General features: G+C 40.5%; 1 protein-coding gene across 1 annotated transcript; it reads right to left on the reverse strand.

Annotated features, from left to right (window-relative positions):
* Positions 1–258: 258 nt before the first annotated feature.
* On the reverse strand, positions 259–26,319 carry ntf3 (neurotrophin 3). The gene is made up of 2 exons (XM_026326832.1): positions 26,187–26,319; positions 259–1,363 (listed from the first exon to the last, which is right to left on the reverse strand). Exons 1-2 carry the CDS (start codon positions 26,202–26,204, stop codon positions 497–499), a joined length of 885 nt encoding a protein of 294 aa, XP_026182617.1. The 5' UTR covers positions 26,205–26,319; the 3' UTR covers positions 259–496.
* Positions 26,320–27,806: the final 1,487 nt, after the last annotated feature.

The following is a 27,806-nucleotide window of genomic DNA, read 5'->3' on the forward strand; positions in this document are numbered from 1 at the left end:
CACATATAAAGTCTTACTGTGAAGCACCTTCTCAACCTAGTTCTGTATCATAGTCTCAAAATGAGTTCATAGCTTGTTTCATTTCTTTTTTTATCAACATAATTTTCCTTTTGATGAAGACTTCTTTCAATAAATAACACAAATATATTCATACATCATATATAGATAGATAAACATGTATAAACTACATGCATTTCATATAATTTAAATAATTTATATATACAGTTCTCCCTCCCTCCCTCCCCAACCCCTCTTAAGTGAGTTGTTCCACAACAGCAATGCTGCAACGGCTTGTGTGTTTGCAGCACATTAATGTGAAATATAATTTAAATGGACCCAATATTTCTTCAGTAGAAGTATCACTTTATAGCAGGATGTTGCTCCCACCATAACACATAATTGTATAGTGGGGAGCATTGTGAACCGGAGATAAAATCCTATACAGGAAGCAGAATTCCAAATGGGTAGTCCCCAGCAGGGCTCGTATTGTTTTGTTTTACGTCCTGTGACGTTTCCTAGACAACGCGCAGACGCAGGATGTGTCTATGCGTATCCACCTCCAGCCCACTGAATTGCGAACCTGCGTCAGCGCTCGAACATATGTCTGTGTTGTCTTGCACTGGGAGTTCCAGTTCTTGTCATCAATACCTCTGCAGCCACCCTTGAAGGGCCTGGGGGTCCGACATCGTGTCTCATAAAAGTACTGCTTGATGTCCTGCGTGGCACTGGTTTTAATTTTGGCCAGAACAGTCACAGCGTCCCCTCTGGTGTCCACGGCTTGGGTTTTATCTGTCACCCACTGGCTCTCACTGTCGCACACAGAATATTCTCCCCGATAGCTCTTGTGCTCAGCGTAGCGCTTCTTTCGTGTCTTGTTCCCTGCTGCGCCACCCTCTGCTCCACTGCTCACAAAATCATCAGCGAGGTACAGCGGCGGTGGTTGCAGTGGTGGCCGGTCACTCAGCAGCACCCGAGGTGAATTATACCGCTTGTGTTGCCTGAGTAAGTCTGAGTTTAACAGTGTCACCTGCTGGTCCACTATGTTGTCACTGCGACTCCCTGTCCCCCACAGCTCCACGTCACCCTGGTCCTCCAAGCGTAGGTTTGCACTAAGGAGAGGAGGCAGCATGTCTTGGGGCTTTGTGTCTTTGCTTTTCCCCTGTTGGCTCTGATTCCCCCTAGTCTTCCCCCTCGTCAGGTCAGCCTGAAGTAGCTGGATGATGAGAGAGTTTAAAGGGTCGGGGCTAGGCTGCTGCTGTTGTCCTTGGCGACTGCTGTCCATGTTGGTTGCCTGGATACCATAGAGGTACACGAGGACCATCACATACAGCAGGATGGACATCACTAAATTCACCTGTAAGATCTGCAAAAACAGAGAAATGTCCATTTATCAGTACTAATTCAGTAATTTCATTAATGAAGAATAATCACAAGTATTAGTCCTGATTTAAGTTGTGAAAGTCTCTTATTGTGTCTTCTGGCTTAAACCTGATTTAAACAAGTTTCCAGTGCTCAAACACACATACAGACATCTACATGTTTGTTTTAGTGTTGGGAACTGGCATGCTGCTACCTGTCCAACATACCATGTGGCCATAAAACACTCATAGTTCTGTTTAGAGTAATACATGGAAATACTTGACACAAGCACTTCAAGCATGCAGAATGGACACTATGGACACCATAGTTAGACTGGATCATGCCACCACAGCTGTTCTGCCATGGTGCTCGTATTTCTGCCTGCAGCTGAGGCCGAATCCAAATTGTTGCACAGTGTATGTACATACTGCAATATATTTTTTCCTGGGTTCTGAGCTCCAGTATGTTGTACAGTGACATTTAATACAGTTTAGGTAGGTACACTACTTATCTGCTCAAGGCTAGACAGGTTCCACCTTTTGTTTTGGTATTTGAGTCCTTCGGAAGAGTTTCAAACACCTGTGGTGATGAGTGGCAGATCTTCATATCACATTAAATGATAAAATGTCAGATAGCATGTTTCTAATGTTTGTGCATGTCTGTGCATACACAAAAAAGCTGATGTTGCAGCATTATGCTTATTCCCACTCAGCATGGGTCAGGATGTGCTGGTGACGTCAGCCTCGGAGTGTAATTCCCACTTCCTACTTCTCAGAAAAGCTGTTCTGATCTTTTTTTTCCAGACTTTAAGGAAGGCTGACTAGCTAACCCTCATTTGTAATTTTCCACATATCAGCAGCCTCCAGCTGCAGCCACAGTCTTATTGTTTTACGTAGTTCTCCTTCCCAGCTTTTTACAATCAGTCAGGATAAGTTTACAACCTTTGCAAGCAGAGTTTGACATGCTCAGAGAATTAGACTGAGAAGAAGACTGACACCACGTTCATGTGTATATGCTAAATGTGAAGCTTTAACTTGAGCCAAGACTGGAAAGGGGAAACGGTTGCCTTTCTCTGTCCAGGGGTAACAAAATCTGGCTACCAACTCCTGCTACTATTTTAATTCCAATTAAAATGAATTTAACTTTTTAAAAGATTGACAAACTCGAACACAAAAGGTCAGAGTTCAACCAAGTTTGCTAATCAGTTCTGCAGTGAAGCTCTTACTTAAAGCCCTCAAAAACTACCAGATGGACCTCTGTGATTTGTGATATGGACAACTGAATTTTAATGCACCTAGTGACTGTGTAATATTTCTCTTATATTTATCTGCTTGAACACAAGTCTGAAGGACATGGATATGTCAGTATGTCTTTGTTTTAACAGATTTTTTTGAATATTGCCAGTCCCAGCATGAAATTGCTTGGGTCCTGGTTAATACACTTTAAGTGCTACAGTATGTTTCTGTGTCCATCAGTGTAATGATAGCATTCCTGCAGATAAGCAGGTGATGTTTTTTCTGGAAGGATAGGAAGTTGTTATTGTTGCAGTCCCATGCACACACACAGGTCCTGTAAGACTCCCATGGATAAGTAAAGGTTTCCATGACTTTCAGAGTGAGAAGGAGGTGTAGTGTAACAGCATAACAGACGGTTGATGTTCCCATCAGTCGTCTTTATGGCTGGGTGATGCAGCTGTTTGATAGAGGCAGGGAGGGGAGTCTGTTTAGCAGTAATGTCACTTTACAATCAGTGGCTCAGAATAGACACACACACAAACACATACACCTACAGCCCTGTTACACATCCTCTGTTTTCTCTGTTTCTGTCTAAAGAGAACTATCCATCCATCCATCATCTATACCTCCTTATTCCTAACCAGGGTCCCAGGGATCTGCTGGAGCCTATCCCAGCTCTCTTTGGGTGAAAGGCAGGGGTCCACCCTGGACAGGTCCCCAGTCCATCACAGGGCCACATATAGACAAACAACCTCACACACTCACACTCACTCCTATGGGCAATTTAGAGTCACCAATCAACCTGACATACATGTTTTTGGACTGTGGGAGGAAACCAGAGTACCTGGAGAAAACCCACACAAGCACAGGGAGAACATGCAGACTCCACACAGAAAGACCCCTGATGGGTTCTCCGGGCCCTTCTCACTGTGAGGCAACAGTGGTAACCACTCAGCCACTGCGCTGCCCAAAGAGAACTATCAGTGGAGTATTGGACATTTTCACAAAAATCAAAAATGTACACTGCTGGAGACAGGAACAGATTCTCCTGTCTTTAAATAAAAAAGTCAGAACCCTGGACATTTTGATAACATTACTTATCGCCAATACGATCTTTCATTCAGAATTGTTCCCTCTGCTTTAATTAATACATCCAAAAACCTCTTTGTAAATCAAGTGTCTGACCTGTGAAACTGCATCTAGTCAGACAAATACATTTTCTCTCCTGCTGCCATAACCTCCTCCATAAAACCCTCACTGTAGTTTATAATGTTGACATTCAGGCTTGCGGAAGCTAACAAGGCTCAATTGGTGAAGGATTGTGTATTTTCTGTAATTACTGTAGCACAAGGAAAAACCCCTCCCCATTGAGGACACAGGACCTCTCCTCACTTCTACAATATGTTATTTTAGGACAAGGACTTTTTAGTTTATTTTAGGGTTAGATTGGTCATTCAAAGTCCTAGTGTATAAGTGAGAGGGATAAAGGAAAAGAGAAGAAGGCTGACAGATGTTAACGCTCATGAAAGATAATAGGCAATAAAATATATTGATGTGCAACCACAGATTGTTGGGTTATTATGAATCCACATGTTTCAAAGGCATCAAGGTGAATCTATTGTGTAATTATCTGTATCTCTGTGAACTGATAATGAAGCTGTTTCATTAGCTGTCAAGCTGTTAGCTGATGGCAGAATAGAAAAACAGGGAAATAGTCAAAGTCCAAATTCTTGTTTTTTTTTTCCTTGCTCTTTTATATGAGGCATGTGGCTCTGGGGGCCACATGGCTTGGCAATGAAAAGCTCAGACAAAAAGCTATTTGGGTGGTTTTATGTGCTGACATCTTTTGTTAAAGTCAAGACATCATTCACCCATTATCTTTACCCATCCATCCATCATCTATACCCACTTATTCCTATTTAGGGTCACAGAGATCTGCTGGAGCCTATCCCAGCTCTCTTTGGGTGAAAGCCAGGGGTACACCCTGGACAGGTCACCAGACCATTGCAGGTCACTCTCTTTGTAATTTTAGTCACATGTAGAATTTGAACATCTCTTTTTGAATGGATTTGTCTATAAAGAATTTGAGATGTATTGAAAATGTTTTTCTGACCAAGTACACCACAGTACTGTTGGTCACCTCTTGCCTTCTCTATGATGAAGGGCTATAAGCACTTTGGCATTTAGACATGTTTGGACAACACATATAAGTATCATCCCACGTTTTACTGCCTGTGTGTTTATTGTTAACCCTGCTGTCAGTGGAAACAGACAGATGGGGTTACAACCTGGTAAACAACAATGTTGCTTCAAAGCTTGAGTGCTGAGCAAATTCTGGTGGATTAAAAGCACCTTATTGGCCAAAGATCAGAGAATGTCTTAAACACACACAAGGTAGTGGACGTCTTTAGCTGGAGTAATCACTAAAACTTTACTCCAGCTGAATTTGATACAGATTACACAGAGTATCAACACTACATGAGTATATGCACTGCATTTGTACTGTAAATTACTAAAGCAGCAGGTTAGGGCAAGCACAAACATTTAAAGCCTCAGGGAACCGTCAGAGGATTCTTCACATTTCTCACAGGTTATCAGATATTCTGTGCTGGTATGTTTAGGACAGGAAAATTTCCAGTTGTTGCTCATAACTATCGTGTTGTTTTTGGAGTGAGGTTACAACCAGCATCTCTTTTGTAAGCTTCCATTTTTTCTTAAATTCACTTTTCCCCCCCAAACAAGAGATCTGCCATAGCAGAAAGCATGTTTACAAGAAATTCACCATGTGCCTCTTAGCACTTGGCTTCACACTTAAATGGATAATTGCTCAAGGAAAATATATTTTTCATGTGACATTCAGATGGTACTGTGGCCTGAAAATAGTCAGAACTGGGTGAAACTGGAATGCAGGGTTTGGGGCCCTGCACCAACACAATGTGACTCCCATTAGTTTAAAATGAATATTGGCTACATGTTTCTGGTATTTTCTGTTGCTAGTGCACCCGACTACTTATTTTAGATGATTTTTCCAGGGCAGTTCTGCAGCCAAAAATCTGCCTGAATGATAAATAGAACAATTTAACATGATTAGTGTTTCCTTTAAAATCACAGTTTGCCACAAAAGGACCCTGTTTTGGGTGCTCATATCAGGTTTACTCTAGAAAGATTTTCTTTATAGATGGGTTAAACGCATTAAAAGAAATGCTTATTGACGACAAAGAAATCAGCTTGTTGTAGCTGTCTTGAATGTCTCCCTTCCAAAGACTGAAACTTGTTAGACACATTTTAAACAGCATTAAAATGACTCATTAGCAGAATTTTAAATAGGAAAATACAAAGCAACAGGTGTCTGTACTAGGGATGGGACGTGCTGTTTGGTTGGGAAGCGATAGCATTCATGTATTTTTTGCATCAAAAGATTTCTCAACATGTTGCAGGTGCTTTGATTATTTTTGATTAAGCAGCACTGCTGTCATATTTATTCATGAAATGAAGCCAGGCTTTGTCCGACTTACTCCTCTTTGCCATGACTCCATTCTTGTTTCAAATTTCCAGTGGTGCTGGCATCGATAAGAGGAGTTGATGACCAAGGAGGCGTACAATTCTGAGTGATCAGAAAATTTGGAACCAGTTCTAAACTGGAAATGGGTCTGAATTCCCAAATGAATAACAAGTATACATCCAGTAGAAAAACACCCTCTAGTGGCTGTAGTAGTTATGACTGGACCAAATGTCATAATTAAATAGATGGGCAACAACACTGGATTTATGCAGGGCATTTCTGTTTGTTTCCTGCATCCAACCAATAGTTTGCATAAACTGTATCTGTGTCAGTTCACCTGTCATCCACACACATTCCTCCTTACCCTCACTCAAGCACTTCACCTAGTGAAGCAACTTACTCTCATTCTTGGAGTTTTGGGCCCTAATATACAGTAAAGAATCATGCAGATAGAGCAAGGATGCAAAGCTGAGGCTTTTTTAAATTATTATGACAGCACATCAGTGGTTATATGACTAAGGCTGAAGTGTTTTATCTGCATTGGTACCTTGTCACTGGCACGCAAGTCAGAGGTTTTGAGGACAGGTCAGGGCTTGATGAGGCCATTGTTCAAAGTGTCAGCTCCAGCCTCCTAAGATTACACAAAAAAGACCAGGTTCCCTAATTTAAATGTCATAACCATTTAGATAATCTTCTTCACCTCAGGCACTGATGGGATGACAAAAGAGGAGATGATGAGATTAAAGGTGGGTGGGAACTAGGAGTGATGTAAGGCGTGAAGTAAAAGGTGACTAAAACATAAGTAGGAGATTAGTAGGTGTGTTTCTGCATTTCTCAATGCTATAGTTCCACATGTTTACAGAAAGCATGGAAGTCTTCTTTTGCTAGATACTTGTCTGTGGAGATTCTCAGTCATCCAGGGGAAGTTATCTAGAGGTTGAGTCATGGCAACTGGACTTCTAGTTTTTAGGTCGAAATGTTTCCCTACTCATCCAAGTAGCTTCATCAGTCTAAGAGAAAGCTGCTATGGAAACTCATATTTATCCTTCAGGTTGGTTTCACTGCACCCCTAGTCCCATAGGCTCATTAGGTGAACTATGTCAATCAGGTGAGAGTTATTAGACCCACACTCCAGAGTTGGTTTCACTTCACACCTGGTCTGAATAGGCTCATTAGGTGAACAATAGCAGTGAGCTCAGGTGAGGGTCATTAGGATCTAATGGTGGACTCATGTGACCCCTCTGATTCACCAACTAGCTGCAGAGTGTGTCCTCCCTGGAAGACATTTGATGTGTTCCTTTGTTCCTTCTCTGACCCCTCTCTCAAACCACCTATCTTCTCTGTCCAAAATATGTACATCGCTGTCTTCAAATGAGTGACCTGTCTCCTTTAAATGGAGGTGCACCACTGACTGTGGTATTGTGTTAAGACTCCTGCACAGATTTAGCACTGCACTCTCGTAACACCGTCTTCATCTATTCTTTTTTTTCCAAAAAAGGATCAGAACTGATGCACCAGAAATTAACCGTCTTTTTTTATTACATTAATTCACCTTCTTTGTCAAAACCTTGGTGACAGTTCAGTCAGAGATTCGAGTGTGTTTCACTTGTAGCAGCTGGAGTAGCCTCATGTCTCTAGCCTTAACCAGAGGTGGAGTCCTAAGAAGAGCTGGAGATGCAACAGATTGTGCAGAGGTTTCTCTGCAGGCTTTAGGCACCTTTGTTTCTTTTCTTGCCCAGACCTTTAAACAGACTGCATTTTTCCAGCCTAAATCGTTTAAAGATAATTCACTCTCATATAATAGTTTTTTAATGTTACTGCTATGCTAGATTCAAATAGCTTTCATGATGCATGGTTACTTAACCCTAATGATTGATATCAGGCACAGTGTATACTGTGCATTCTTCTATTGCTGTATCAGACTTGTATAAAGTTACAGCTGATGTGAACTAAGCATTTCCTTCTGCTACTCCTACACAATAAACACATTTGACTAGTGAAACATGAGATGTCCCTTAACATAAGGTGCTTCCACAGAACATTTTGGATTTTGATGTTTTGCCCGATTTTCTACATTTTTTTCAATTCAATATCCTTTTTTCCCACTTCTTGCTTATAAATTTCAATACAAGTTTGATTTTAAAAACTTGCATCTTTTCCCCTTTCACAAGCCATCTTTCAGCAACTTTAATCGCAAATCTACAAATAAACAAACAAAACTGCACCCAACCCACCATCACAAGACAGGCATTATAAAAGTGATTATTCAAAAGTTTTTTAGGTCAAATCTAAATCATTAGACAAGGCATCTAAAGGGACTTAATTTCTAAAAAATAGAAAGCCTTGTTGGCCAAGTATGTATGTTCAATGAGAAAATTAGATTTTATCTTTAAGTGAAGAAATATTTGTTAACAAGTTCTTGATGATCCTTTCATCTCTTTGCTCCCTTCATAATTTCATCCTAGGACGCTCAAGAGCCATTAGGTCAGTGACCAGCCTGCCTCCCCCTCCCTCTTACATTATCCTTATTCCAGTGTTCATCATGAATTATGTTATTCATCATCCCACAAAAAAAAAATAAAAATATTTTTCACAGGATCAGCCCTTTATGACAAAAGGATTACTTTCCAGGTGGAAATATGTGAGGTGAAGTTGCACAGTAAAACTATTTCCAGGTGATACTCCACCGTTTGATTATATCTGTTCCAAAGCTAGTAAGTGTAAGTGCCTCCACTGGTTGCAAATCACTGAACGCTCCATAACATAATTGTTTGCTCCCCTGTTTTAGCATTTATACAGCTGTGTGCATACATCCAACTTTTTTTTGTTGTTGTTACTAAATAACTGTACTACTAGTCCTTAGAAATCAGATCTGGGTAAATTGCCAAGATCCTCATCGCACCTGCTCTCCATGCTCACTGAAGCTATTAATCTGGTATAAGCCTGTGCTGAAGCTTGGAGGTGCTGCACACAGAAACCTGCATGTGCATTTATCTATGTTTACACAGTAAAATAGATGGAAGAACTGTCCTAAGGATGTATTTACAAAAATGTGTGACTTGGCTACATTCAGTCTCAGGTGCTGTCTAGTGCCCCCTGAGATTTTGACACTTAGATTGATGTACATAATTAACTGACAAGAAAGCTCACATTTGAACTGAAGCGTTAAAAATGTCTGAGTTCAAGATGATGTGAGGCGTTTTTGAGACGTGCATAAAATAGCTTCAGGAGGTTTTCGGAGCCCTGTACTTGCGCTCTTCACTGTATTTTATTTTAAATGCTTAATATTGTCATTTTCCATCAATTTACACTCAATATCCCATAATTGCAGGATGTAAATGTGTTTTAGACTAACAGAGAGACCGGAGATCTGCTGAGATGGTTTCCCCTTCTCAACAGATCTCCGGTCAGATCTTCATCAGTCAGGTCTTTATGGTAGAGCAGCTACAGAGAAGTCACTTGAGGTAAAAGGATGCTGGACACAGTTCAGGATTCTCTGGTGTTATAAGTCAAGTGTGGTTGAAGTTTAGGTGCAAATGGACTCCGGTTAAGGTTAAGCTGATTGGCTTCTTGATTCCAGTAAACATCATATCTTTTCTTGTGCTTAAAGTTGGTGTTAAAGGGCATTTGCTAGTTTTATTCACACACGTTTTATTTGCTCATGACATGCTAGAAAATGAAACGTGTGTGTGTGTGTGTGTGTGTGTGTGTGTGTGTGTGTGTGTGTGTGTGTGTGTGTGTGTGTGTGTGTGTGTGTGTGTGTGTGTGTGTGTGTGTGTGTGTGTGTGTGTGTGTGTGTGTGTGAATAGTTTGGGCAACAATCAGGAATTGGTGATTTGGTCCCTGTAGCTCGGTGGAGCACATATAAAAATGTGTGTGAGAGTCTTGCATGTCTTCATTAATGATCTGTCTAACAGATTCTGGTATTAGGAACATGAATCATGGATCAGCATTTACTTCAGTATAATAATGTGCTCAACTCTTTTTTTATTTTTTTTAATTTTTTTTTTTGAAACACCATCAAAAAAATACCAAATGCAATGTCTACTGATTTTAGGAATAATTCACTCTATCCTTCTCTGAATATGGAGAGATCTAAAACATAACACATCCGAACAGACAAAGACCTCAATATTAAGAACAAGTATTTAGAAAGACACACACACAAAAAAATAAAAGCAATGTAAACACAAATTTCACTCAAAATGCTGAGTACCATTCGAGAGATGTGGTTTCTGCCTTAGTCCAGTGTACGTGACTGAGATTAAAGTGCAGATGTAACATGGGCTCATCAGGGCGTGGTGGTGATACAGTGCTTCCTAACAGGCACAGATAATTACACACACACACCTCCACTCTATACTGGAGAGCACTAAATTGGAAATGACATGACGAGGGAAGTGCTGTTTACTGACAGCAGAGCAACAGCAGCATGTCAGAGCAAGACAAACACTGACTGGCCTGTCTCTCTGATTAACACCCGGTGATGATCAACACCTGGTAATGAGTGGTAGTATTAAATAAAAACTCCATATAATGTAGTGACAGTTACCCACTTTGCGTTTTTATGCCATTTTTGAGCTAGTTGTTTGGTTTTCACACCATAAACTACCAATAATCTAATAAACACGTCCACAGCCACCACGCTGCTTCTTTTTCTGCACGAGCTCTGATAAACCCACTGTATCCAGTAGCACTGTTCATTTCCTTTTGCACAACCAGTGTTGTTTCTGTGTAGCTTGAATGACTTATTTCAATATGTTTGCAAGTAAATTAAGTAACCAGCTTCTCCATGCAGCACTTCCACACTCAGACTAAAGCAGGACTTTAGTGACGTTTTTCCCCAAATCCTGTGTCATAACCAGCCTACTGATGAGACCTGAATAACTTTCACCTGTTGGGGGCGGTGACTGTGACCATGTTTGACCCAAACTCCCCATCACTTCTGCTTGGTAATCAGAACCTGTTTTCCAGTTGGTGTATTTATATACTTGTAAAACTTTTTTTTTTTTTTTTCGTATTGCTTAGGTTAAAATATCACAAATATTGTTATTTACCTACAAAATTAGCAGATGTAGTGGGAAGAAGAAAAGAAAAATGCAGATTCCACTGAGGCAAACAGAGTGAAATAAAAATGAGAGAAGATTAAGCTATTTTAAGAAGTTGGGATGAAAATGACAGTGAACAGCAAATCACTGTCTAACCTCTGAACTGATTGTAACTGGGACACCAGCCCTGGTAATCTACTGGCAGAAATGCTTAACAAGGAAAGCCAACTGCTGTCAAATGCTACAGAAAGTTAAAGAGAGGACAAGAGGAGAAAGAACTCCAGACTTTTGACCCAGTATTTTAGTCTGAAGACAATAATCTTAATGTCAAAACAGAAAAAAGTAATAATGAGGCAGAATGGTAAATATGAAAAGAGGTTAAAACAGAAAAACCAGATCCTCTTGGACATGTAGTAGTAATTAAGCAAATATCTTGTATAGGTAGGAAATGTATTTATCATGGTTTGCTAACAAACAAATGGGACACGCATTGCTCTCACCCTGGGTTTAAGGGCAGGTGATTAATGTCCTGTTTTAGCTGCCAGGATAAAAATGTAAGGACACCTGCTCTAATCAAATTAGAGATTTGCTGAGGGGTGGGAATAAAGCAGTTCAAAAGTCCTGAGCTGCATGTCCAACACTCAGACAGACAAACTTACATGTATGTTGCTGCTGTGCAGTTTCGGACGGATGCTGTCTGTCGTAAGTGTTCAGTTCAGTTAATTGTTCTACTGACTCAGTCACACAGCAGACACTTTCAGCAAAGCAATCCGATTACCCAACAGAATTCCCACTGTGCTGTAATTGAAGCACAGCTTTTTATATGTTCACAGTGGCTCTGCTAACACTTATAGTAACAACTCAGTCTTTCTTTCTTTTGTGTAGAAAAATAGTGAAAAGCATATTAGAATTTCTCATAGCTAGGGGAGATATATGTATGTTTTAATGTAACCAACAGTTCAAAACCCAATAATATTGTATCTCATACCGGATCTCACAAGGAGCTAAAACCAAATTAATATCTATTTATTAAACCCACAGATTAGCAGAAAAGAATAAGAGGAGAACCTACAGGGAAAGACAGTGCTGATAGTAAAAACACTTCTAAATTTAAGAACAGATTGCAGTTCAGTTTTTACTCTTCTGAAAGACCCAACTGTTGTCCACCAACAGTGTCTGACCAATATTTCTGAAATATTATAAAGTAGTCATGTCAGTCAAAGCCTGAATCACTACTAGCTGCACTCTTAAAGTAATCATCACCAAAGACAATTCTCTAAAAATAACTAGAAATAAACAACCCAGATCCACTTGTTAGAACCTCTTCCTTGTGGCTCCAAGCAGAAACCCTTCAGCTCAGGAAACCACAACTGTGTCATGGAGTGGATGGTGTGCGTTGCAGTAACCATGGAGACCCGAGTGATGATGCAGTCAGGGCGCTTAGTGATGGGGTTTAGCTGAGCAGTGTGCCAAACCAGCAAATCCTCCAGAGGGATTTTGACCCGGCAATGTCTGAGCCCTAATACAGTCCAGCTGCCTCCAGATGTTGTGGCACGGAGAAAAAAAAAATGTAGCTCAGTTTCCAGCCAATAGAGAAAATCTCAACTGAATTATCAAAATTTGGCATCACTCAAGACATTTTTCCAGTCATATTTGTTGTTTAGGACAGATTCGCTTGGAATTTATACTATGCTAAATGGCTTAGTAGAGGTTCCTCTGGTTCTGATAGAAGACCAGAGTGGATTCATGTAAATCAAATATATCAATCAAAATCAAATCCAATATTCATACTAATCCATTTGTTTCAGCTCATTTTAGAGGAGCCAGGCACTCATTTCACAGTCCAGTGCCTTTTTAAATCATGTTTTTACAAATCTACCTGTGTGCTTAAAAGAATCCAAATTCTCTCTAATGTGCTTATTAGGACTGATGCAGTTTGAAGAAAAGACAGAAAACGTTTCTTAGTTTTGCCTTTATGATGGTTGAGCTTTTTGCCAGATTTTTGCCACAGTGTACACAAGACGCTTTTAGTTGTGTGTTGTGCTTTGGAATTGTCTATTTGATCTGCATTAATAATAGTTTATGTGCATAGTCAGTAAATTTGTGATTGGGATTTAGGCTGTTATGGTAGGTGGCATAAGGTGGCATAAGCCTATCCTCCTCATCTTCCTTCGCCTCCCACCTAATGCTCTTTTCACCCCAGCTGTGTTAGGTAAGTGCAGGGAAGGGCAGAATTCCTATCATAACAATTAAATACCCACTGAGTGTTTTGCCGCCTCAAGCAGGTGAGTCATCTGCATTCATGGTGTTTATCCCTTGAGAAAACTAGTTTGTTCCCAAGTGAGGTTGAAAAAGCAAATGGCTTTGGTCTGGGATTGTGTTTGTTTTAAGAGACAGAAAGTGATGTGTGTAGTGATACATGCTGGCATGGAGAGTTTGTAAGCATGTTAAGCTCTACGTCTTGTTTGAATAAGGTGTATGTGCCTAATATGGGTGTGAGTGCTAACACAGAGCATATCTGCATACCTACACATTCCTTCACCTGACGGAGAAGGACAAATGAGAACATACACCTTGTAGTCTGACTATATGAAAATAAAGATGAGTCTAAACACATGACAGTCTGGACAACTATTACTATTCCATCTGCATGTATCTAATTAGACAAAGTATGAATAATTTAGTCTTGGAAAGCCTTCAATCAATCATTGGCATTATATTCTGTTATTGCCAGTGTTTAGCTATGATAATAGTCATAGGTCCGTATTGTGTCGGAGTGCCTGCTAGAGGTCCTGGCAAGACACAAGACTAGATTTCTGGTTACTGTAGTGACACACAAATCCTGAAGATGAGGTTAATTCACCCACAGATGTAACTTAAAGACACAATCATTTTGAGCAGTACTGGCACAATGGAGCCATGTTTTTATAAATGATTTGTTCTTGTGCAATATACAGTCTTGCCAATGCTTTCAGAATATAGACAACAGGAATGTAAAACACCCATCTATAATAAATGTAAATGCATAAAAATGTCAGCCAAATATCAAAGTCAACTTTATCAGTCCTGTTATATGTACTAGACATAAGGAGGAATCAAAAACTCCTTTCTTTCCAGCCCATGGTGTAAAAAAGAAAAAGACGACAATAAAATATTCTATTGTACTGTATTCTTTTTTTATGAGGAGAGAAATGGGTTGGAAACAAATTGGACAGGTTTGTAGAGCATCCTGGATCCACTTAATTTGTTTTTGTGAGAAACAGCAACAATCAGAAAACCACAGGGCACCTGCTCTTTCTTTCTATAGACTGTTTGGAATTTGCTTTTATGAAACCAGTTTTCTGTCTCTAAAGAAGGAAAAGTGACTATAATCCACTCCAGAAATAGGTTTAGAGATGTAGCAATTTAAATTTATTAAATCCTGCTTTGTATTTTAGGATGACAGATGTATCTTTACATTTAACCAGTTATTTCACGCACTAGTATTGCATTTACTAAAGTTGAGGAACTTCGAGGACAGATTAGAGCCTCTCAGTGCCACATCCGCCATTTATCTTTTGGATAAACCAGTGTAGTGGTGTTGACATATAGATCCTTGTGTGTAAAAGCAATAGAACAAGACATCCTCTATACATCTTCTTACACAACAAGCCAGACAGACACAACAGGACTGGCCACAGTGTTAGTTGTCTGTGGTTTGCTCAAACAGTGAAGTGAAAGAATCCATTCTTACTGTGATGTGGGTTCCATTATACGTCTGACAAGGGCCACTCTGACCGCGATTACACACACTGAGCCGAGATTAGGTGTCTTTCTCCCAGTTTCCCACTTTTCAAATTGATATTCCACTTGTTTGTTTTTCTCCCAAACAACCTGTACATCTCTAGAAGCACTCTGGAGTTACATTTAAGTAAACATGACTTCACATCACACAACATTTAAATCCACAACTTCTCAGTAGGGCCTCTCCACATGGAACGTCAGGAGGAGAGTGGACAGCAACGAAAGACCGAACACAGGAGTAGGATGACAGCCGAGAACTGTGCGATCTACACACTCTGCAAAGTATGTGGTAAATGGACTGACAGCACAGGTTCTGTGTGAGAACGAGCAGGCAGTAACAGGTTAGAATAACCAACCCAAATCAGCCTCAGAGATCAGGGAAGCTAATCCAGTGTCAAGCCCAATAGAATCACAGACACAGGAATAGACTGTAGAGCTCAACAGTGGCATTGACCTTGCTTTAGTGTGGGTGTGTGTGTCTGTGATGGTAGTATTTCCTGGATTAGTGGTCCAGTGGCCAGAGCTATATTAACAAATGGGCAAAGTGGGCAACTTTGCCACAGCCTGGGAATTGCAAGACCTCTAAAAATCTGCATTTTAGAGTAAATGCAGACCACAAGACTCTGGAAATCTCTGTTTCTGTGCTACTTAAACCACAAGACATTTTTTGTCTCTGACTGATTACAGCTGATTACAAGATTAATCTAGTTGGGGAGATCAGCGACAGGACTGAATGATCACAATGATCAACATAAAAACATGTTAGAAGTCACCGCTGGAAATGATTCCTGGTTTATGTAGGTCTGAGTATTGAAGGGCAGACTTAAATTGAAACTCTTAGTAGCTGTGATGTTTTGCTTGCTTTGGACTGTTGGACTTTCCTTTCCTTTCTTTCTTTCCCTTTCGTTTTAGAACCATTTGATCTTAAGTTCCCAGTGTGACGTGTATGAGTGCGAATTTTTATGCCGACTCCAGGACTTTTTACTCAGATCTAAGAAGTTTGTGTAGATATATTGTGTAGTTCTGATATGGGGCAGATGCTTGGAGCTGCTTGCAAATTTAGTTTAATTGCATATTTTAAGGCAGCTCTTGTTTTATAACGCATGAATCATCATTGTTTCAGTTTTAAATCTGTTTTCAAACTTCCAAATTCTTCAGTTCAGCCCTGTGGACTCTTTGTGAGTTAATCTGAAAAACTGAGGACCCATAAGTCAAGAGACATATAGGCGCACCTGGAAATGCTCAAGTATTTATACTGTATTTATACCATCAACTTTGAACTTAAAATCCCCCCAAGCTGTTGATATCAATGTATTTGTTTCCTTTCAACCATGGCACACGCCAGGTGGGAGAAAACGAGACCTTAAAATTAAATCTGCTCATCTCCCTCTGTAATTACCATCAATTAGCTCTCAGACCATGGTAGATTTGATAATGATCAAATGACTGATTAACATGATGTCTCACATGCGGTGCACATGATCAACCTTCCCCTGAGTCATAAAAAAATGAAATACACTGCATTTCCTACAGCAACAACAGCAATTACTGAGCAACAAAAGTCATGATGAATTTATTCATGATAGAATCTGCGCTGCTGTTTGGGACTTGTTCCCCCAGGCACCAGTTGTCATCTGACTGAGATCCTAAAACGACTGTTTTGCTGCCTGTGTATCCCAAGGTTGAAGGAACAAAAGTTTTTAGTAAAGCCAGACTGATAGCTAACAGTTTTGGTCCCAGTTGTCTGAAACAATGCTTGGAGTATGCTTAGTGCATGTGTTTGCAATAAAGTTAAAAACAATTTTAAAAATACATGCTGTATAAAAGACATGATAGAATCTGTTGACTGACATTTTCTCAACTGACTGTGTTTTACAGTTGAGCATAATCCCATAATGTTGGTGACATGTTTAGCAAGAATTACACACAAAGATGAGGCTTTAGTCCAACGGAAGAACGTTTTACTGGTCCTCACTGGGGTTTCATTACAGAGTGTGGGTTAGGGTTTGGTGAGTGTAAAAGTTCTGGTACAAATGCTGTCATTGTACAGCATCAAAAGTATGCTCGCTCAAACATACATGTTGGGATTACCTGTTCCAAAAATTCATGCTGTGCAATCATGTTACCATCAGCCATAAAACCATTTATGAATTAAGATTAATGCTTGAAAAATCATCATTATTCCAAGATGTTCAGGGTTCCTAAAAGAACAGTTGAGGAAAAAAGAGCTTACTCAAATGTAACTTGTTTATACCTGTAGAGACCCTGTTACTGTACGGTGAGTTATGGGCCAACATGTTTGGGCTGAAACAGAGACCAGCATCATTTCTCAACTGTCAAAAGCATCAGTGCACTAAGTACATCATTTCCCAGCAATTTCCTTTCATTTTAAGTATCGATGCTAGTAGATCTCTGTGACCCTAACTAGCAATAAGTGGGTATAGATGATGGATGGATCCATTATTAGTATTATTATTATTATTATCCATCCATCCATCCATCCATCTTCTATACCCGCTTTTCCTGGCTCAGGGTCACGGGGATCTGGTGGAGCCTATCCCAGCTCTCTCTCGGGTGGAAGGCAGGGGTACACCCTGGACAGGTCACCAGTCTGTCGCAGGGCCACATATAGACACACAAAGACAGACAACCACACACACTCACACTCACTCCTACGGGCAATTTTAGAGTCACCAATCAACCTAACATGCATGTTTTTGGACTGTGGGAGGAAACCGGAGTACCCGGAGAAAACCCACACAAGCACAAGGAGAACATGCAAACTCCACACAGAAAGGCCGGGATGCGAACCCACGACCTTCTTGCTGTGAGGCAACAGTGCTAACCACTCAGCCACCATGCTGCCCATTATTATTATTATTATTATTATTATTATTATTATTATTATTATTATTTATTATTATTTATTATTATTATTTATTATTATTATTTATTATTATTATTATTATTGTTATTATTATTATTATTATAAGAAGTTCTTCATGAAGCATCTTAACCCTTAAGAGCTCCTATGGGGGAAAGTGTTAGGAGGAGGAGGGAGGACATTGAAGAGGCTCAGGAGTTTCTTTAGCAGAGGAGAACATGGCAGAAAGACAAAGAGGGAGAAGAAATGTGCTTGAGACTCTGAATAACAGTGAGTTAACCAGACATGGTGCTCATATCTGTTGCTGACTACTTTTACTACTTATGACTTTCACTACAGCACTAGTTGAATTTCCCCTCAGGGCTTCATGAAGTTTATCTCATCTCACCTCCTACCCAGTGCAAACACGCCACAACACCACAACTGAAAGTCATCACAACTCAGAGATATTTGGCAACCAGGAAAATGTGATGACTTGGGTCTGTCACAGTCTCCATCAGCAGTGATCACAGCAACAATTAGTACAGCACTCTGAGGAAACTCATATCTGTCACAGTTCATTTCATTTCCACTGGACATTCACACCTGACTCAGACATATATGGACTTCCCCAGTGTTGTTGGCGTAACTGATGGATCACACATCCAAATTACTGCACCATCAGAAAATGAAAAGGTTTATATGTGAATAGAAAGAGGAACCACAGCATCAACGTTAAAGCTGTTTTCACTGCGGACTATAAACAGCAGGGTCATTTTTCTCCAATTACGTAGAAATAGATTGAGACTGTATGTGTGATTAGGGGAAAATATACAACAATAGGCCTGATTTTTCAAAATAAAAACCTATACTGTATTATGTGGTAGTATATTTGTGTGTAGTTTTTTGGGGGGTTTTTTTGCCAACCAATCACAGTCTTTAAAAGGATGCATCGTGCCTAGCAACAGGGTCAGCCTCTCCGACCTGAGAGAAGAGGTTTTTGTCCTCGGTCAGAGTGGCTCTAACATTAGTCCCAAACCAGTCTGAGGTTGAGACTCCTAGCTAAAAGTTTTTTTTTAGCTGAGTTAGGAGCTTTCTAAGAGGATTCTCAGAAGCTTTATGATTACAGCCCCAAGTTCATTTCAAATTACACATTGATGTTGTTTTTGACTTCCATCTAATAGTTTTCTCCAGGTAGAAGGTGAGGACTTTTGACCTGCAAGTGAGATGCATATGTCTCTGACAGCAGACAGCATGACATGCTAGATTATTAATGAGTTATTAGCTTTTTGTCTGTACATTTGGTCTTATTGTAGTTTGGAAATCAGGAGGACCAGCGTGTCTTTGGCTTTGCAATAGCTGACATCTTGAGATTGGTAATATATTTTGAATAGAATATTTTGGCATTGCAGGAGCGTTCCTGTCAACCCCACAATGTTAAATGAGCCTCTTCTTCAGCTCAATGTTTTGGCACCCATTTCTCCTGAATTTCAGCCAGCGATCACTTCTTAAAAGAGGAAAGGACTGAACATCAGTGTTCTCCATCCAAACCAGCACTTTCACATCAATGCACACAAAGGGGCTGACTTTTATTATCTGGTCAAGCCAGGGTGCATCATGTCACACCAAGATGATTAACTGCAATATTAGGCTGAATAAGATGAGTAAGTATAACAAAAGAAGCCACATCTACTTATGTTTCAAACTAGTTTGTTTACCATATAAACATTTAGATTCTGACCAATATAAGGAGGAGTCTGTCCAAAATTTGGTTCAATGTGCCCTCACGTGTTTGCTAGCACTGTCCATCAAAGACGCAAAATTTTTTTTTTTTAAAAAGTCAATTTTTTTTTTAACCATGCTTTTGCATGACTCTACCAATGGATGTGCTGGTTGTTGTGGCTGTTGATCAACTGTCACTGCCACTACCACTGGTTTGGTCTAGATTTAAAGATCTCACCAACTATAGGATGGATTTTGTACAGACATGCAAGCACTTTTGAGGTCGCCTCACTTTTCCTCCAGAGCAGAGACTTTAAACCCTCCCCACCCAGCTGTAATCATGACAAGACAACTGTGCTCCGGAAACTTTCTCATGTTTTAAGGGACATAAACCAAATTTAGCTTATAAACTAACACTGAATTACCTATCAGACGTTCTTGTTTATACATAGATTTTATTTCTGCAAGGCTTTATCAACTCTACTTTGGTGTTTAGAGCTAATTCACAAATGCGCTACAGTAAGATTTAAACAATGCTGAGCATTTTCACTTTAATTGCACGGGAGTCATTTATTGCACATTTTGCACATTACCAAGTTTGACAAGTTTTTTTTTTTTTTTTTTTTAATCATTCAATTTTAATAACATATAGACGAGTGGACATGTATGCATGCATGCCACATCTAGACTGTGTTTCTTGTCACTGCAAGTATGTTGGCAATTAATATAAAGAGAAATCATATTGAAAACAGCAGCTGCCATGTAGTGTAAAGTTTGGAATATCATCTGACAGTGTTTGATGTAAAGTACCACTAATTTACAGCAATTATTTCCCTGCATGTAAAGTCATGTACTGTATTTACAAGGAAAAATTCTTTCATTTTAGTTTAGTAGAATTGCACTGCAATAAATGGCTCATGGATGTAAAAGCACCGGGGAGAGCTGTTCTTCTCTTTTTCGTTATAATACTCTGATTGCAGCTATTTGAATTTGACATAAAGTCTTCATTTGTCTTTACAGGCTGTTAACAGCTTTATCGGTTGTTCCAGCATACTGCATCTCATGCATTGAACATCCAGTACAAAAGAAGTCAGAGTCTCCATATTAAGCATCAAGTCACTACTCAGTCTTGTGCAGGGACGTTAGAGAGATAGGAGTTGAGAGAGAAAAAAGAAAACAGTACTGTGAAAGTAGCATACTTTAAAAATATCCCCAGCAGCCACACCAGGCAAAGCATTGGAATATGTGGCTTATGCAGCCCATAAATCCTTAAGAGTGGTGTCCATATTGGATAACTGGCTCACTAATAATCAGTAGGTAATTGTGGCTCTAATTACTGCTGGGGTGGTGTGAGAAGTTACCAGACAGATTTAATCTAATGACCAAGCCATTTAAGCATGTTAAATAATGTGAATGGAAGATATCTACCAGAAGTGTTTTTTACATCACAGCTAATGTTCAGCCCGTTGTGCCAATATGCAAATTACACACTGACAATACACTGAGATTTGTGAAGAAACATCCTGCAAGTTTTTCTGTAGAATCACCCTAGAATCATCACTCAAATTGGAGGACGTTGTCCAGTGACAACTTGTCTTTGAGGGACAAGTTTAGGGTTCGGTAAAGATTAAAGTTAGCATTAGTCTCATGTTAGGGTCAGAGTTTAACCATATGCAGGAACAAGTTGGGATTAGATTTGTGTGTGTGTGTGTGTGTGTGTGTGTGTGTGTGTGTGTGTGTGTGGCAAAGACACACAGCAGCAGGTTTCACCCTCAGGCCTTCAGAACATCTGTCAGCTCAAATATCAAAGAGGACCACTAACCCGACACATCGGTCCACACAGATGTCACCTATAGGCATCTTATTCTCTAAGGAGAAAATGAAGATAGCCGCTCCCAAGCTTTTGAGCTCTGATTACACAACAGGTAGTTTCAGACACCCTTTCTGAGACACTAGAGCTGTACCTTTGCTGGTTGCAAAGAAAGCAATCCTCCATTTTCCTGCTGTACCTTCTAATATAGTATGTTCAGAAGTAACAGAAGGAGGAAGCACACAGGTTTTTCTGTGAAAAATATGTGAAAGGTGGTGAAATCAGTGACCAAGCCAACCTCTCCATGCCATGTCTCAGCAAACACATGGTTCACACAGGACAGGGGTACACATAAATAGCTAGGTTATAATCTATATTAAATTCACAGTGAAATCCAAACAAGCATATAAGTAAGTGAAAGAGTATGTACGGGAATTTGTCCCAGTATACTCTGTCAGTGATGAGCTGCTACGAGGAGATTGAGATGTTATTGGGGGGGTCACTGAGTCTTTTTATGTGGAAACAGAGATGCTGAAGAAGAACAGGCTGGGAGGAGTCAGAGAGGGATGTCAAGAGGAAAAATGAGGGGCATAAAGATCCAGACAGTGGATGCAAGGAAGATAAAGAAAATCAATGTGAGGGAGGCAGATTAAAGGATCAAAACAGACAGAAAAGGGCTGAACTGTCTTATGACTTGAACTAGTGGAAATCTGAGCCTCACCTTGAAACCACATGATCTCCATTTGCTCTGTCTCAGGGAATTATGGGAAAGACAATAAATCAGACAGAGGAAGTTCTGTTTTAGGGTAGATTTAGGATCATTTACATGAATTTTAGAGTTAAGGTTACAGGTTAAATGAATGAATTTCCTACACGAATGTGCTGAGACGTATATGTGCATGTACTGTGTTGTTTTTGTTCCACAGAGAAAGCAGCCTGTGTCCAATCCACATCCTTGCAGTATGTTTTGCTCTAACTGGCCATAAGAATGTGCAGCATATAAACACTCTGTTAAATGTGTAAACCATCTCAGAGCAGGCGAAACTGTGAAACTGTAGCTATATAGGATGAGAGGAACAGCTTGATCCACACAGGAGAGTGAGGGAAAGGCTGTAAAACTCCCCAAACAGGCAGAACTCACCAATAACTTTTTGCTCTCTTGTCCCAGTGGAACGAAGCATTCCAAATCTGCAGTGTACATTCGTCAGGATATCTGGGTATTTGAGTTTAAACTCCAAAGCATGTGTTGTCTCTTTAATGCAGATTTAATGGACTACAGTACCCAGGAAACCTGGCTTGTGTAGAGACCAGCTGCAAAGGCATACAAACACTTTAGGTGCTTGACCCCAATCATTTTACAGATACAGTGTATTAGAAATGTACTTGAGCCCCACTTGACTTTAATTACAGTGACAACACTTTAGCATTTTCATCATTAGGTGCTTGTGGAGATGTAGAATGATGAGGGGTTTTGAGGGTGATATGCGTCTAAAAGTCTTCTCACCAAAAACATTTATCATGGGACAGATATAGGTAATAAAATAGCTTCAGCTGGCTAAATGTTATAGTAAAGTCACTTTTGGACTAAGCAGTTCTAGGCACAGAGTTCTAGGAACTAATCCATGGAGGAACAGACCCAAGTAGGAACCGCCAGTACGAACATGGATGTTAACATAAGCCAGAAAATAGTTACTATAGTGACATCACTTCTGCATGATATTCAACAACAATGCTAGTTTGTTTTAATCCATCAGAAGCTCACTAAAATTTCTCTGTCGTGTATGAAACCCCAGACTTCATATCTGTCGGTTTGTCAGTATATTCCCATCCCAAACCATCTGATGTGTGTCGAGTGACGAGTAGACTGTAACCTTCAAATTCAAATACCCCCATGGTGTTTTTCCATATGGTTATTGTACCTTTGAGATCTGACTGGTGTGCTTTTATTACCTCATCTTTTTGTGTCTTCTGCACCCAGCTGGATAAGTAGTGACACCCTTTGCCTCCTAAGATTAACAGTCTTAAAATGTGCTCTGCATTTAGATCAAATCTTGACTACTGACATGCCTAACCAACATGACTGACATGTCAAAATGTAAAGAAGTCCCACTGTGTGAAACAGCTGTGACAGAACTGACAGGATTTTTTTTTTTTTTTTTTTTGGGGTGATGTACTCAACAACAACCAGGCCAAAGGTGGTCCGGTCAACAAGCTGCAACTCAGGGCATCTGAAACTTTGCATATCTTGTCACTACTTGTGAGTTCTAACTACTAGCTGCCACCTTTTGGCATTGCCAGGTGAACCTGCGACCTGGGGCTAGCTCCCTTTACGTCCACTGAAACTAGTATGTGCAGCTTTATTTAGGAATCTGTATCAATGAGCACAATAGAAACTCAAATAGTTAGCTATATAAGATGACATCCTATTCCAACAACTGTATTTTTTAACGTAAACATTTTCAAACTATCTTTTCTCTGAGATGTCAAGGGCCCTCAACCTTGGAGCCTTGTTTTCTCTTGTTTAGACTCAATGTAAATCCCACATTTGTGTCTTTACCACAACCAGCCGACATTCAGTAAACATGCATTACATGTGGAACCCCTACATCTGGACCCCCGGGATAGTTCACCACTTTGCCCAATCCAATCTGGTGTCATTGTTTAGTGAGTAAATCTGTAACATTGAAAGAAACCTACATTTTGTATTTGATGATATGATGTTTTGGGGCAGATTAAATAATAAAATTTCAGTAGATGTGGAAATGTTAATGGTAAATTGAATTGCATTCACGTGACACGTCACGTGCTGAGTGGAGACATTTCCTGGAGAGGAAGGTTCAGGGATGCCAGAACGTCATGACGAGTCCCCCTGGAGGTGATGTGAACTAAAGTTAATGAAACATCTGTGATCCACCCGGGCTCTCTTTTCCTCTAAGGGTCTGGCTGATGTGCCGATCTAATGAAAATCATCAATGAAGTTGAACAACAAGAGGAAAAGTTACCTCCCAACATTTCTTCTGTTTATGTTAATGTCTAATTGGCCAAGGAAAGTCAACCGAGCATACTTTCCTAGAATTTCCCACAAAAATCGAGGCAGCTGTTTGCCTGAGTAAAAACTCTGATGTCTTTCAATTACTTAAGAAATATGATGTGTAACATTTAATATAACTGTTTGACAACACAGTTTCACTTTCTCTATAGATTTTAACCAGCAACTTCGGGTTCAAACTCCTTATTAAATCTTCAAGCTAAGATTGATTCTGTTTCTTTTATGTCAATGTGTTGCTAGACAAGTCCTGCAATATAGATAATAAATTGAGGGGTATTTGAAACAGGTACTATTAGAAAGAAGATCAGGAGACTCGGGAAGACACAAAACAGTTTGGAATACAGAATGAAAAGCAAAGCTCTCCATAGTAAACTTCTACAACCCACAGCTGTAGTAGGAAAGTCGGATGCCTGGGAGGCCTGTTTTTTACTCAACTGCCCAGAAAGGGAGTTACAGCATGCAACTGTCCTGAATTCTTGTCCTGTTGTATGTCTGCACGTCGGGTGTGAGGGGTGGAGGCTCTGCGTCAACTCTGCCGCTGCAACAGCTGCTGCTGTATGAGCAGGACTGGACCTCCACAGCAGCAGGAAAGCGGCCACTGAAGAAAGTGACGCGCGCTATTACGCAAAGTTGCACGGACCACGTCGTATCATACTCGTGGCCACGTACCTTACTGCACCGCAGCACTGGTAACCGCAGTGTTACACCCACGTTGTGTTGCGTTATCAGCTGGACACAGCATGAATAGTTTGTTGCACTACTGGGCTCCAGTCCCATCACCATCTTCCCCCTTCAGATTTTGGTACCTCTGCGTGATTGGATATTAAATGTATCCACAAATGAACTCAAAACTAATCCCTGACTCTGCACAGAAAACTTAACTTTCATCCAGTAGAAAACGTTTCAGTTTTTTCCATTTAAACTTTCACAGTTATACATAATATCTCGTGGAATATTAGAAACATTACCACGACACTCACATGTTCCAAAAAATGATGTTGGACAGGGCCTCTGTGCGCTCAGAACCCGCTCCACCTCTAACGCACACGAACTACATGCATACACAAACAAAAATAGACGCATGCACACGGAGAAAGGAGCGCACAGGGAGGGAAATCAACGCATAGTCCGCCTTTCTGTTGGTATTTAACTGTGACATATCTGCTTTCACTCCCACTGAGTGAACCCAGGCACAACTCGCGTCGGTAACCCAAAAGCACAACCACATCTGAACAGTGTCCTGTGCGCATCGAACCAGTTCCGCTCGCTCCAACACGCTGCGCACATCCAAGTGAAAAGTCTCCCGAGTGGAACTGAAAACAGCGGGACTCTCAAATGTTCGCTGCACAGTCGAGCTGTGAAAGACCCAGCCCTACCTGGGCGCGCACACACATGGACGGGTAAGAGAAGCGAGTATTGTGCGCACTGGTTTGCCTTATGGTGGCGAACGGCGCATCTCACAATCTACTTTGTTTTACCGGTTAAAGCTGAAGCTTAGAGGAAGTCCCCGAAGATAAAGCGCTTCTTCGTTGTTTTCTAAAACTAAATATTTCATCTACAGCATTTCAACCCGTCCTTGGTGACATATTAAGTTTTCCCCAAACTTTTTAAAATGATGAATGCACTCTTTACACTTTTGATGATAATATGATGTACTTGAAGGACAACTTTGTGGGTTTTTTGTAATCTTTTACTGTCTGTAGACTACATGTACCGTGGGCTGTTCTGTCATTCCTTTAGTGTCAGATTCCCCAAGAACCAGAGTTTTTCAGCGACACAAATGCTCCATGAAGCACTAAATAAAGCAGTTCCTACCGTAATAAAGGTAACCATAGCATCGGCGGGTTAGTATCCAACAGAGTCGACATGAAGGTGATTAATTTTTAGACAGAATCCTTCGGCGAAAACTTCCCACTTTCTGAGGACTGTCGCCTGCCTGTGCGCCACACTGGTTCTGTTTCTGTGTGGAGAGGATCAGGGTGTGCGTAATTCTCTCTCTCTCTCTCTCTCTCTCTCTCCCTCTCTCCCTCTCCCTCCCTCCCTCTGGACAACATAATCTACGCCGCTCTTTCTGTTACAGGACAGATGGCTCTTGGCGCATGTTGCTGCAAAGGCCTGCATGCATGCTGCCACTGTCTGTCAAGCCGGTTGACATCAATTAGGACACCGACTTAGTTGTGTGTATGTGCGTGCGTGCTTGTCTGGCATGCGTATTTGTGTGTGCGCGAATAATACAACCTTTACGTTTTGGCGAGGTCCTTAAGACTGAAAGTTTCAAGTCAAACAGGTCTGCTGCGTCGTTTAAGAAAACACTGGAGCCATAATAAAAACCTTAAATAGTTCATAGTCCCCACAAGGTTGGTTAATTATCCAATTCAAACATGACTAATGATGTATATAAATATTCTGCTTTTTACAAAAATGTGTGCCTGGTATGATTTTCTTTTTTTTTCACAAAGCACAGTACATTGATAAATAATTATAGAAATTCTCTTTAAATCAAGCCAGTCACTCTCAGATCATTACTTTACTGTGTTTTGTCCTAATTTATTTACTTATTGTAATGTAGTGGGGCAGCGCTGTGGATGAATTGCATCACAGCAAGAAGTTTCCTGGTTCAAAAACCCATCAGGGGCCTTTCTGTGTGGAGTCTGCATGTTCTCCCTGTGCTTGTGTGGGTTTTCTCCAGGTACTCTGGTTTCCTCCCACAGTCCAAAAACATGTATGTCAGGTTGATTGGTGACTCTAAATTGCCCATAGGAGTGAGTGTGAGTGTGTGAGGTTGTTTGTCTCTATGTGGCCCTGTGATGGACTGGTGACCTGTCCAGGGTGTACCCCTGCCTTTCACCCAAAGAGAGCTGGGATAGGCTCCAGCTGATCCCTGGGACACTGTTTAGGAATAAGAGGATATAGATGATGGATGGATGCAGTTCAGTGCAGTTCCTGTCAAAGCTAAGATTATGACTAAGCATTATTCATACAAAACAAGAAGTCCCTTAATACAATCAGCATCATCACTGTAAAGGACATGTTGAATTTTTAAGTTGCACAATGGCGATGTACATCTCCTGCAGATCCCTCGGGCTCCCCCATGTGTCGTGACAGCTGTGTAATTATTATCCTGGACCACAGCGAAATCATCAAATATGCAAGAAGTGAGGGAGAAGTTTTTGAGGTGAGAGCATGACGAAGACGCAGAGGACGAGAAAAAAAAAAAAAGAGTCTGGGGGGTGGTGATGAGCAAGAGGAGAGGCCATGAAAGATGGAGAGGCGGATAAGAGATGTGAACAGAGTTAAGAGGTGTGATGATGATGTGGAAGTAAAGGACAGGAAAGCAGAAGAGGAAACATGTAATATATACATAGTTCTGTATAATATGCTTTATCACCTCATTTTATTCATATTTGTGGCTTATTTAGTCAGCTACCTCATTGT

This window comes from Mastacembelus armatus, chromosome 23 (genome assembly GCF_900324485.2).
Source record: "Mastacembelus armatus chromosome 23, fMasArm1.2, whole genome shotgun sequence".
NCBI classification, from domain to species: Eukaryota; Metazoa; Chordata; class Actinopteri; order Synbranchiformes; family Mastacembelidae; genus Mastacembelus; species Mastacembelus armatus.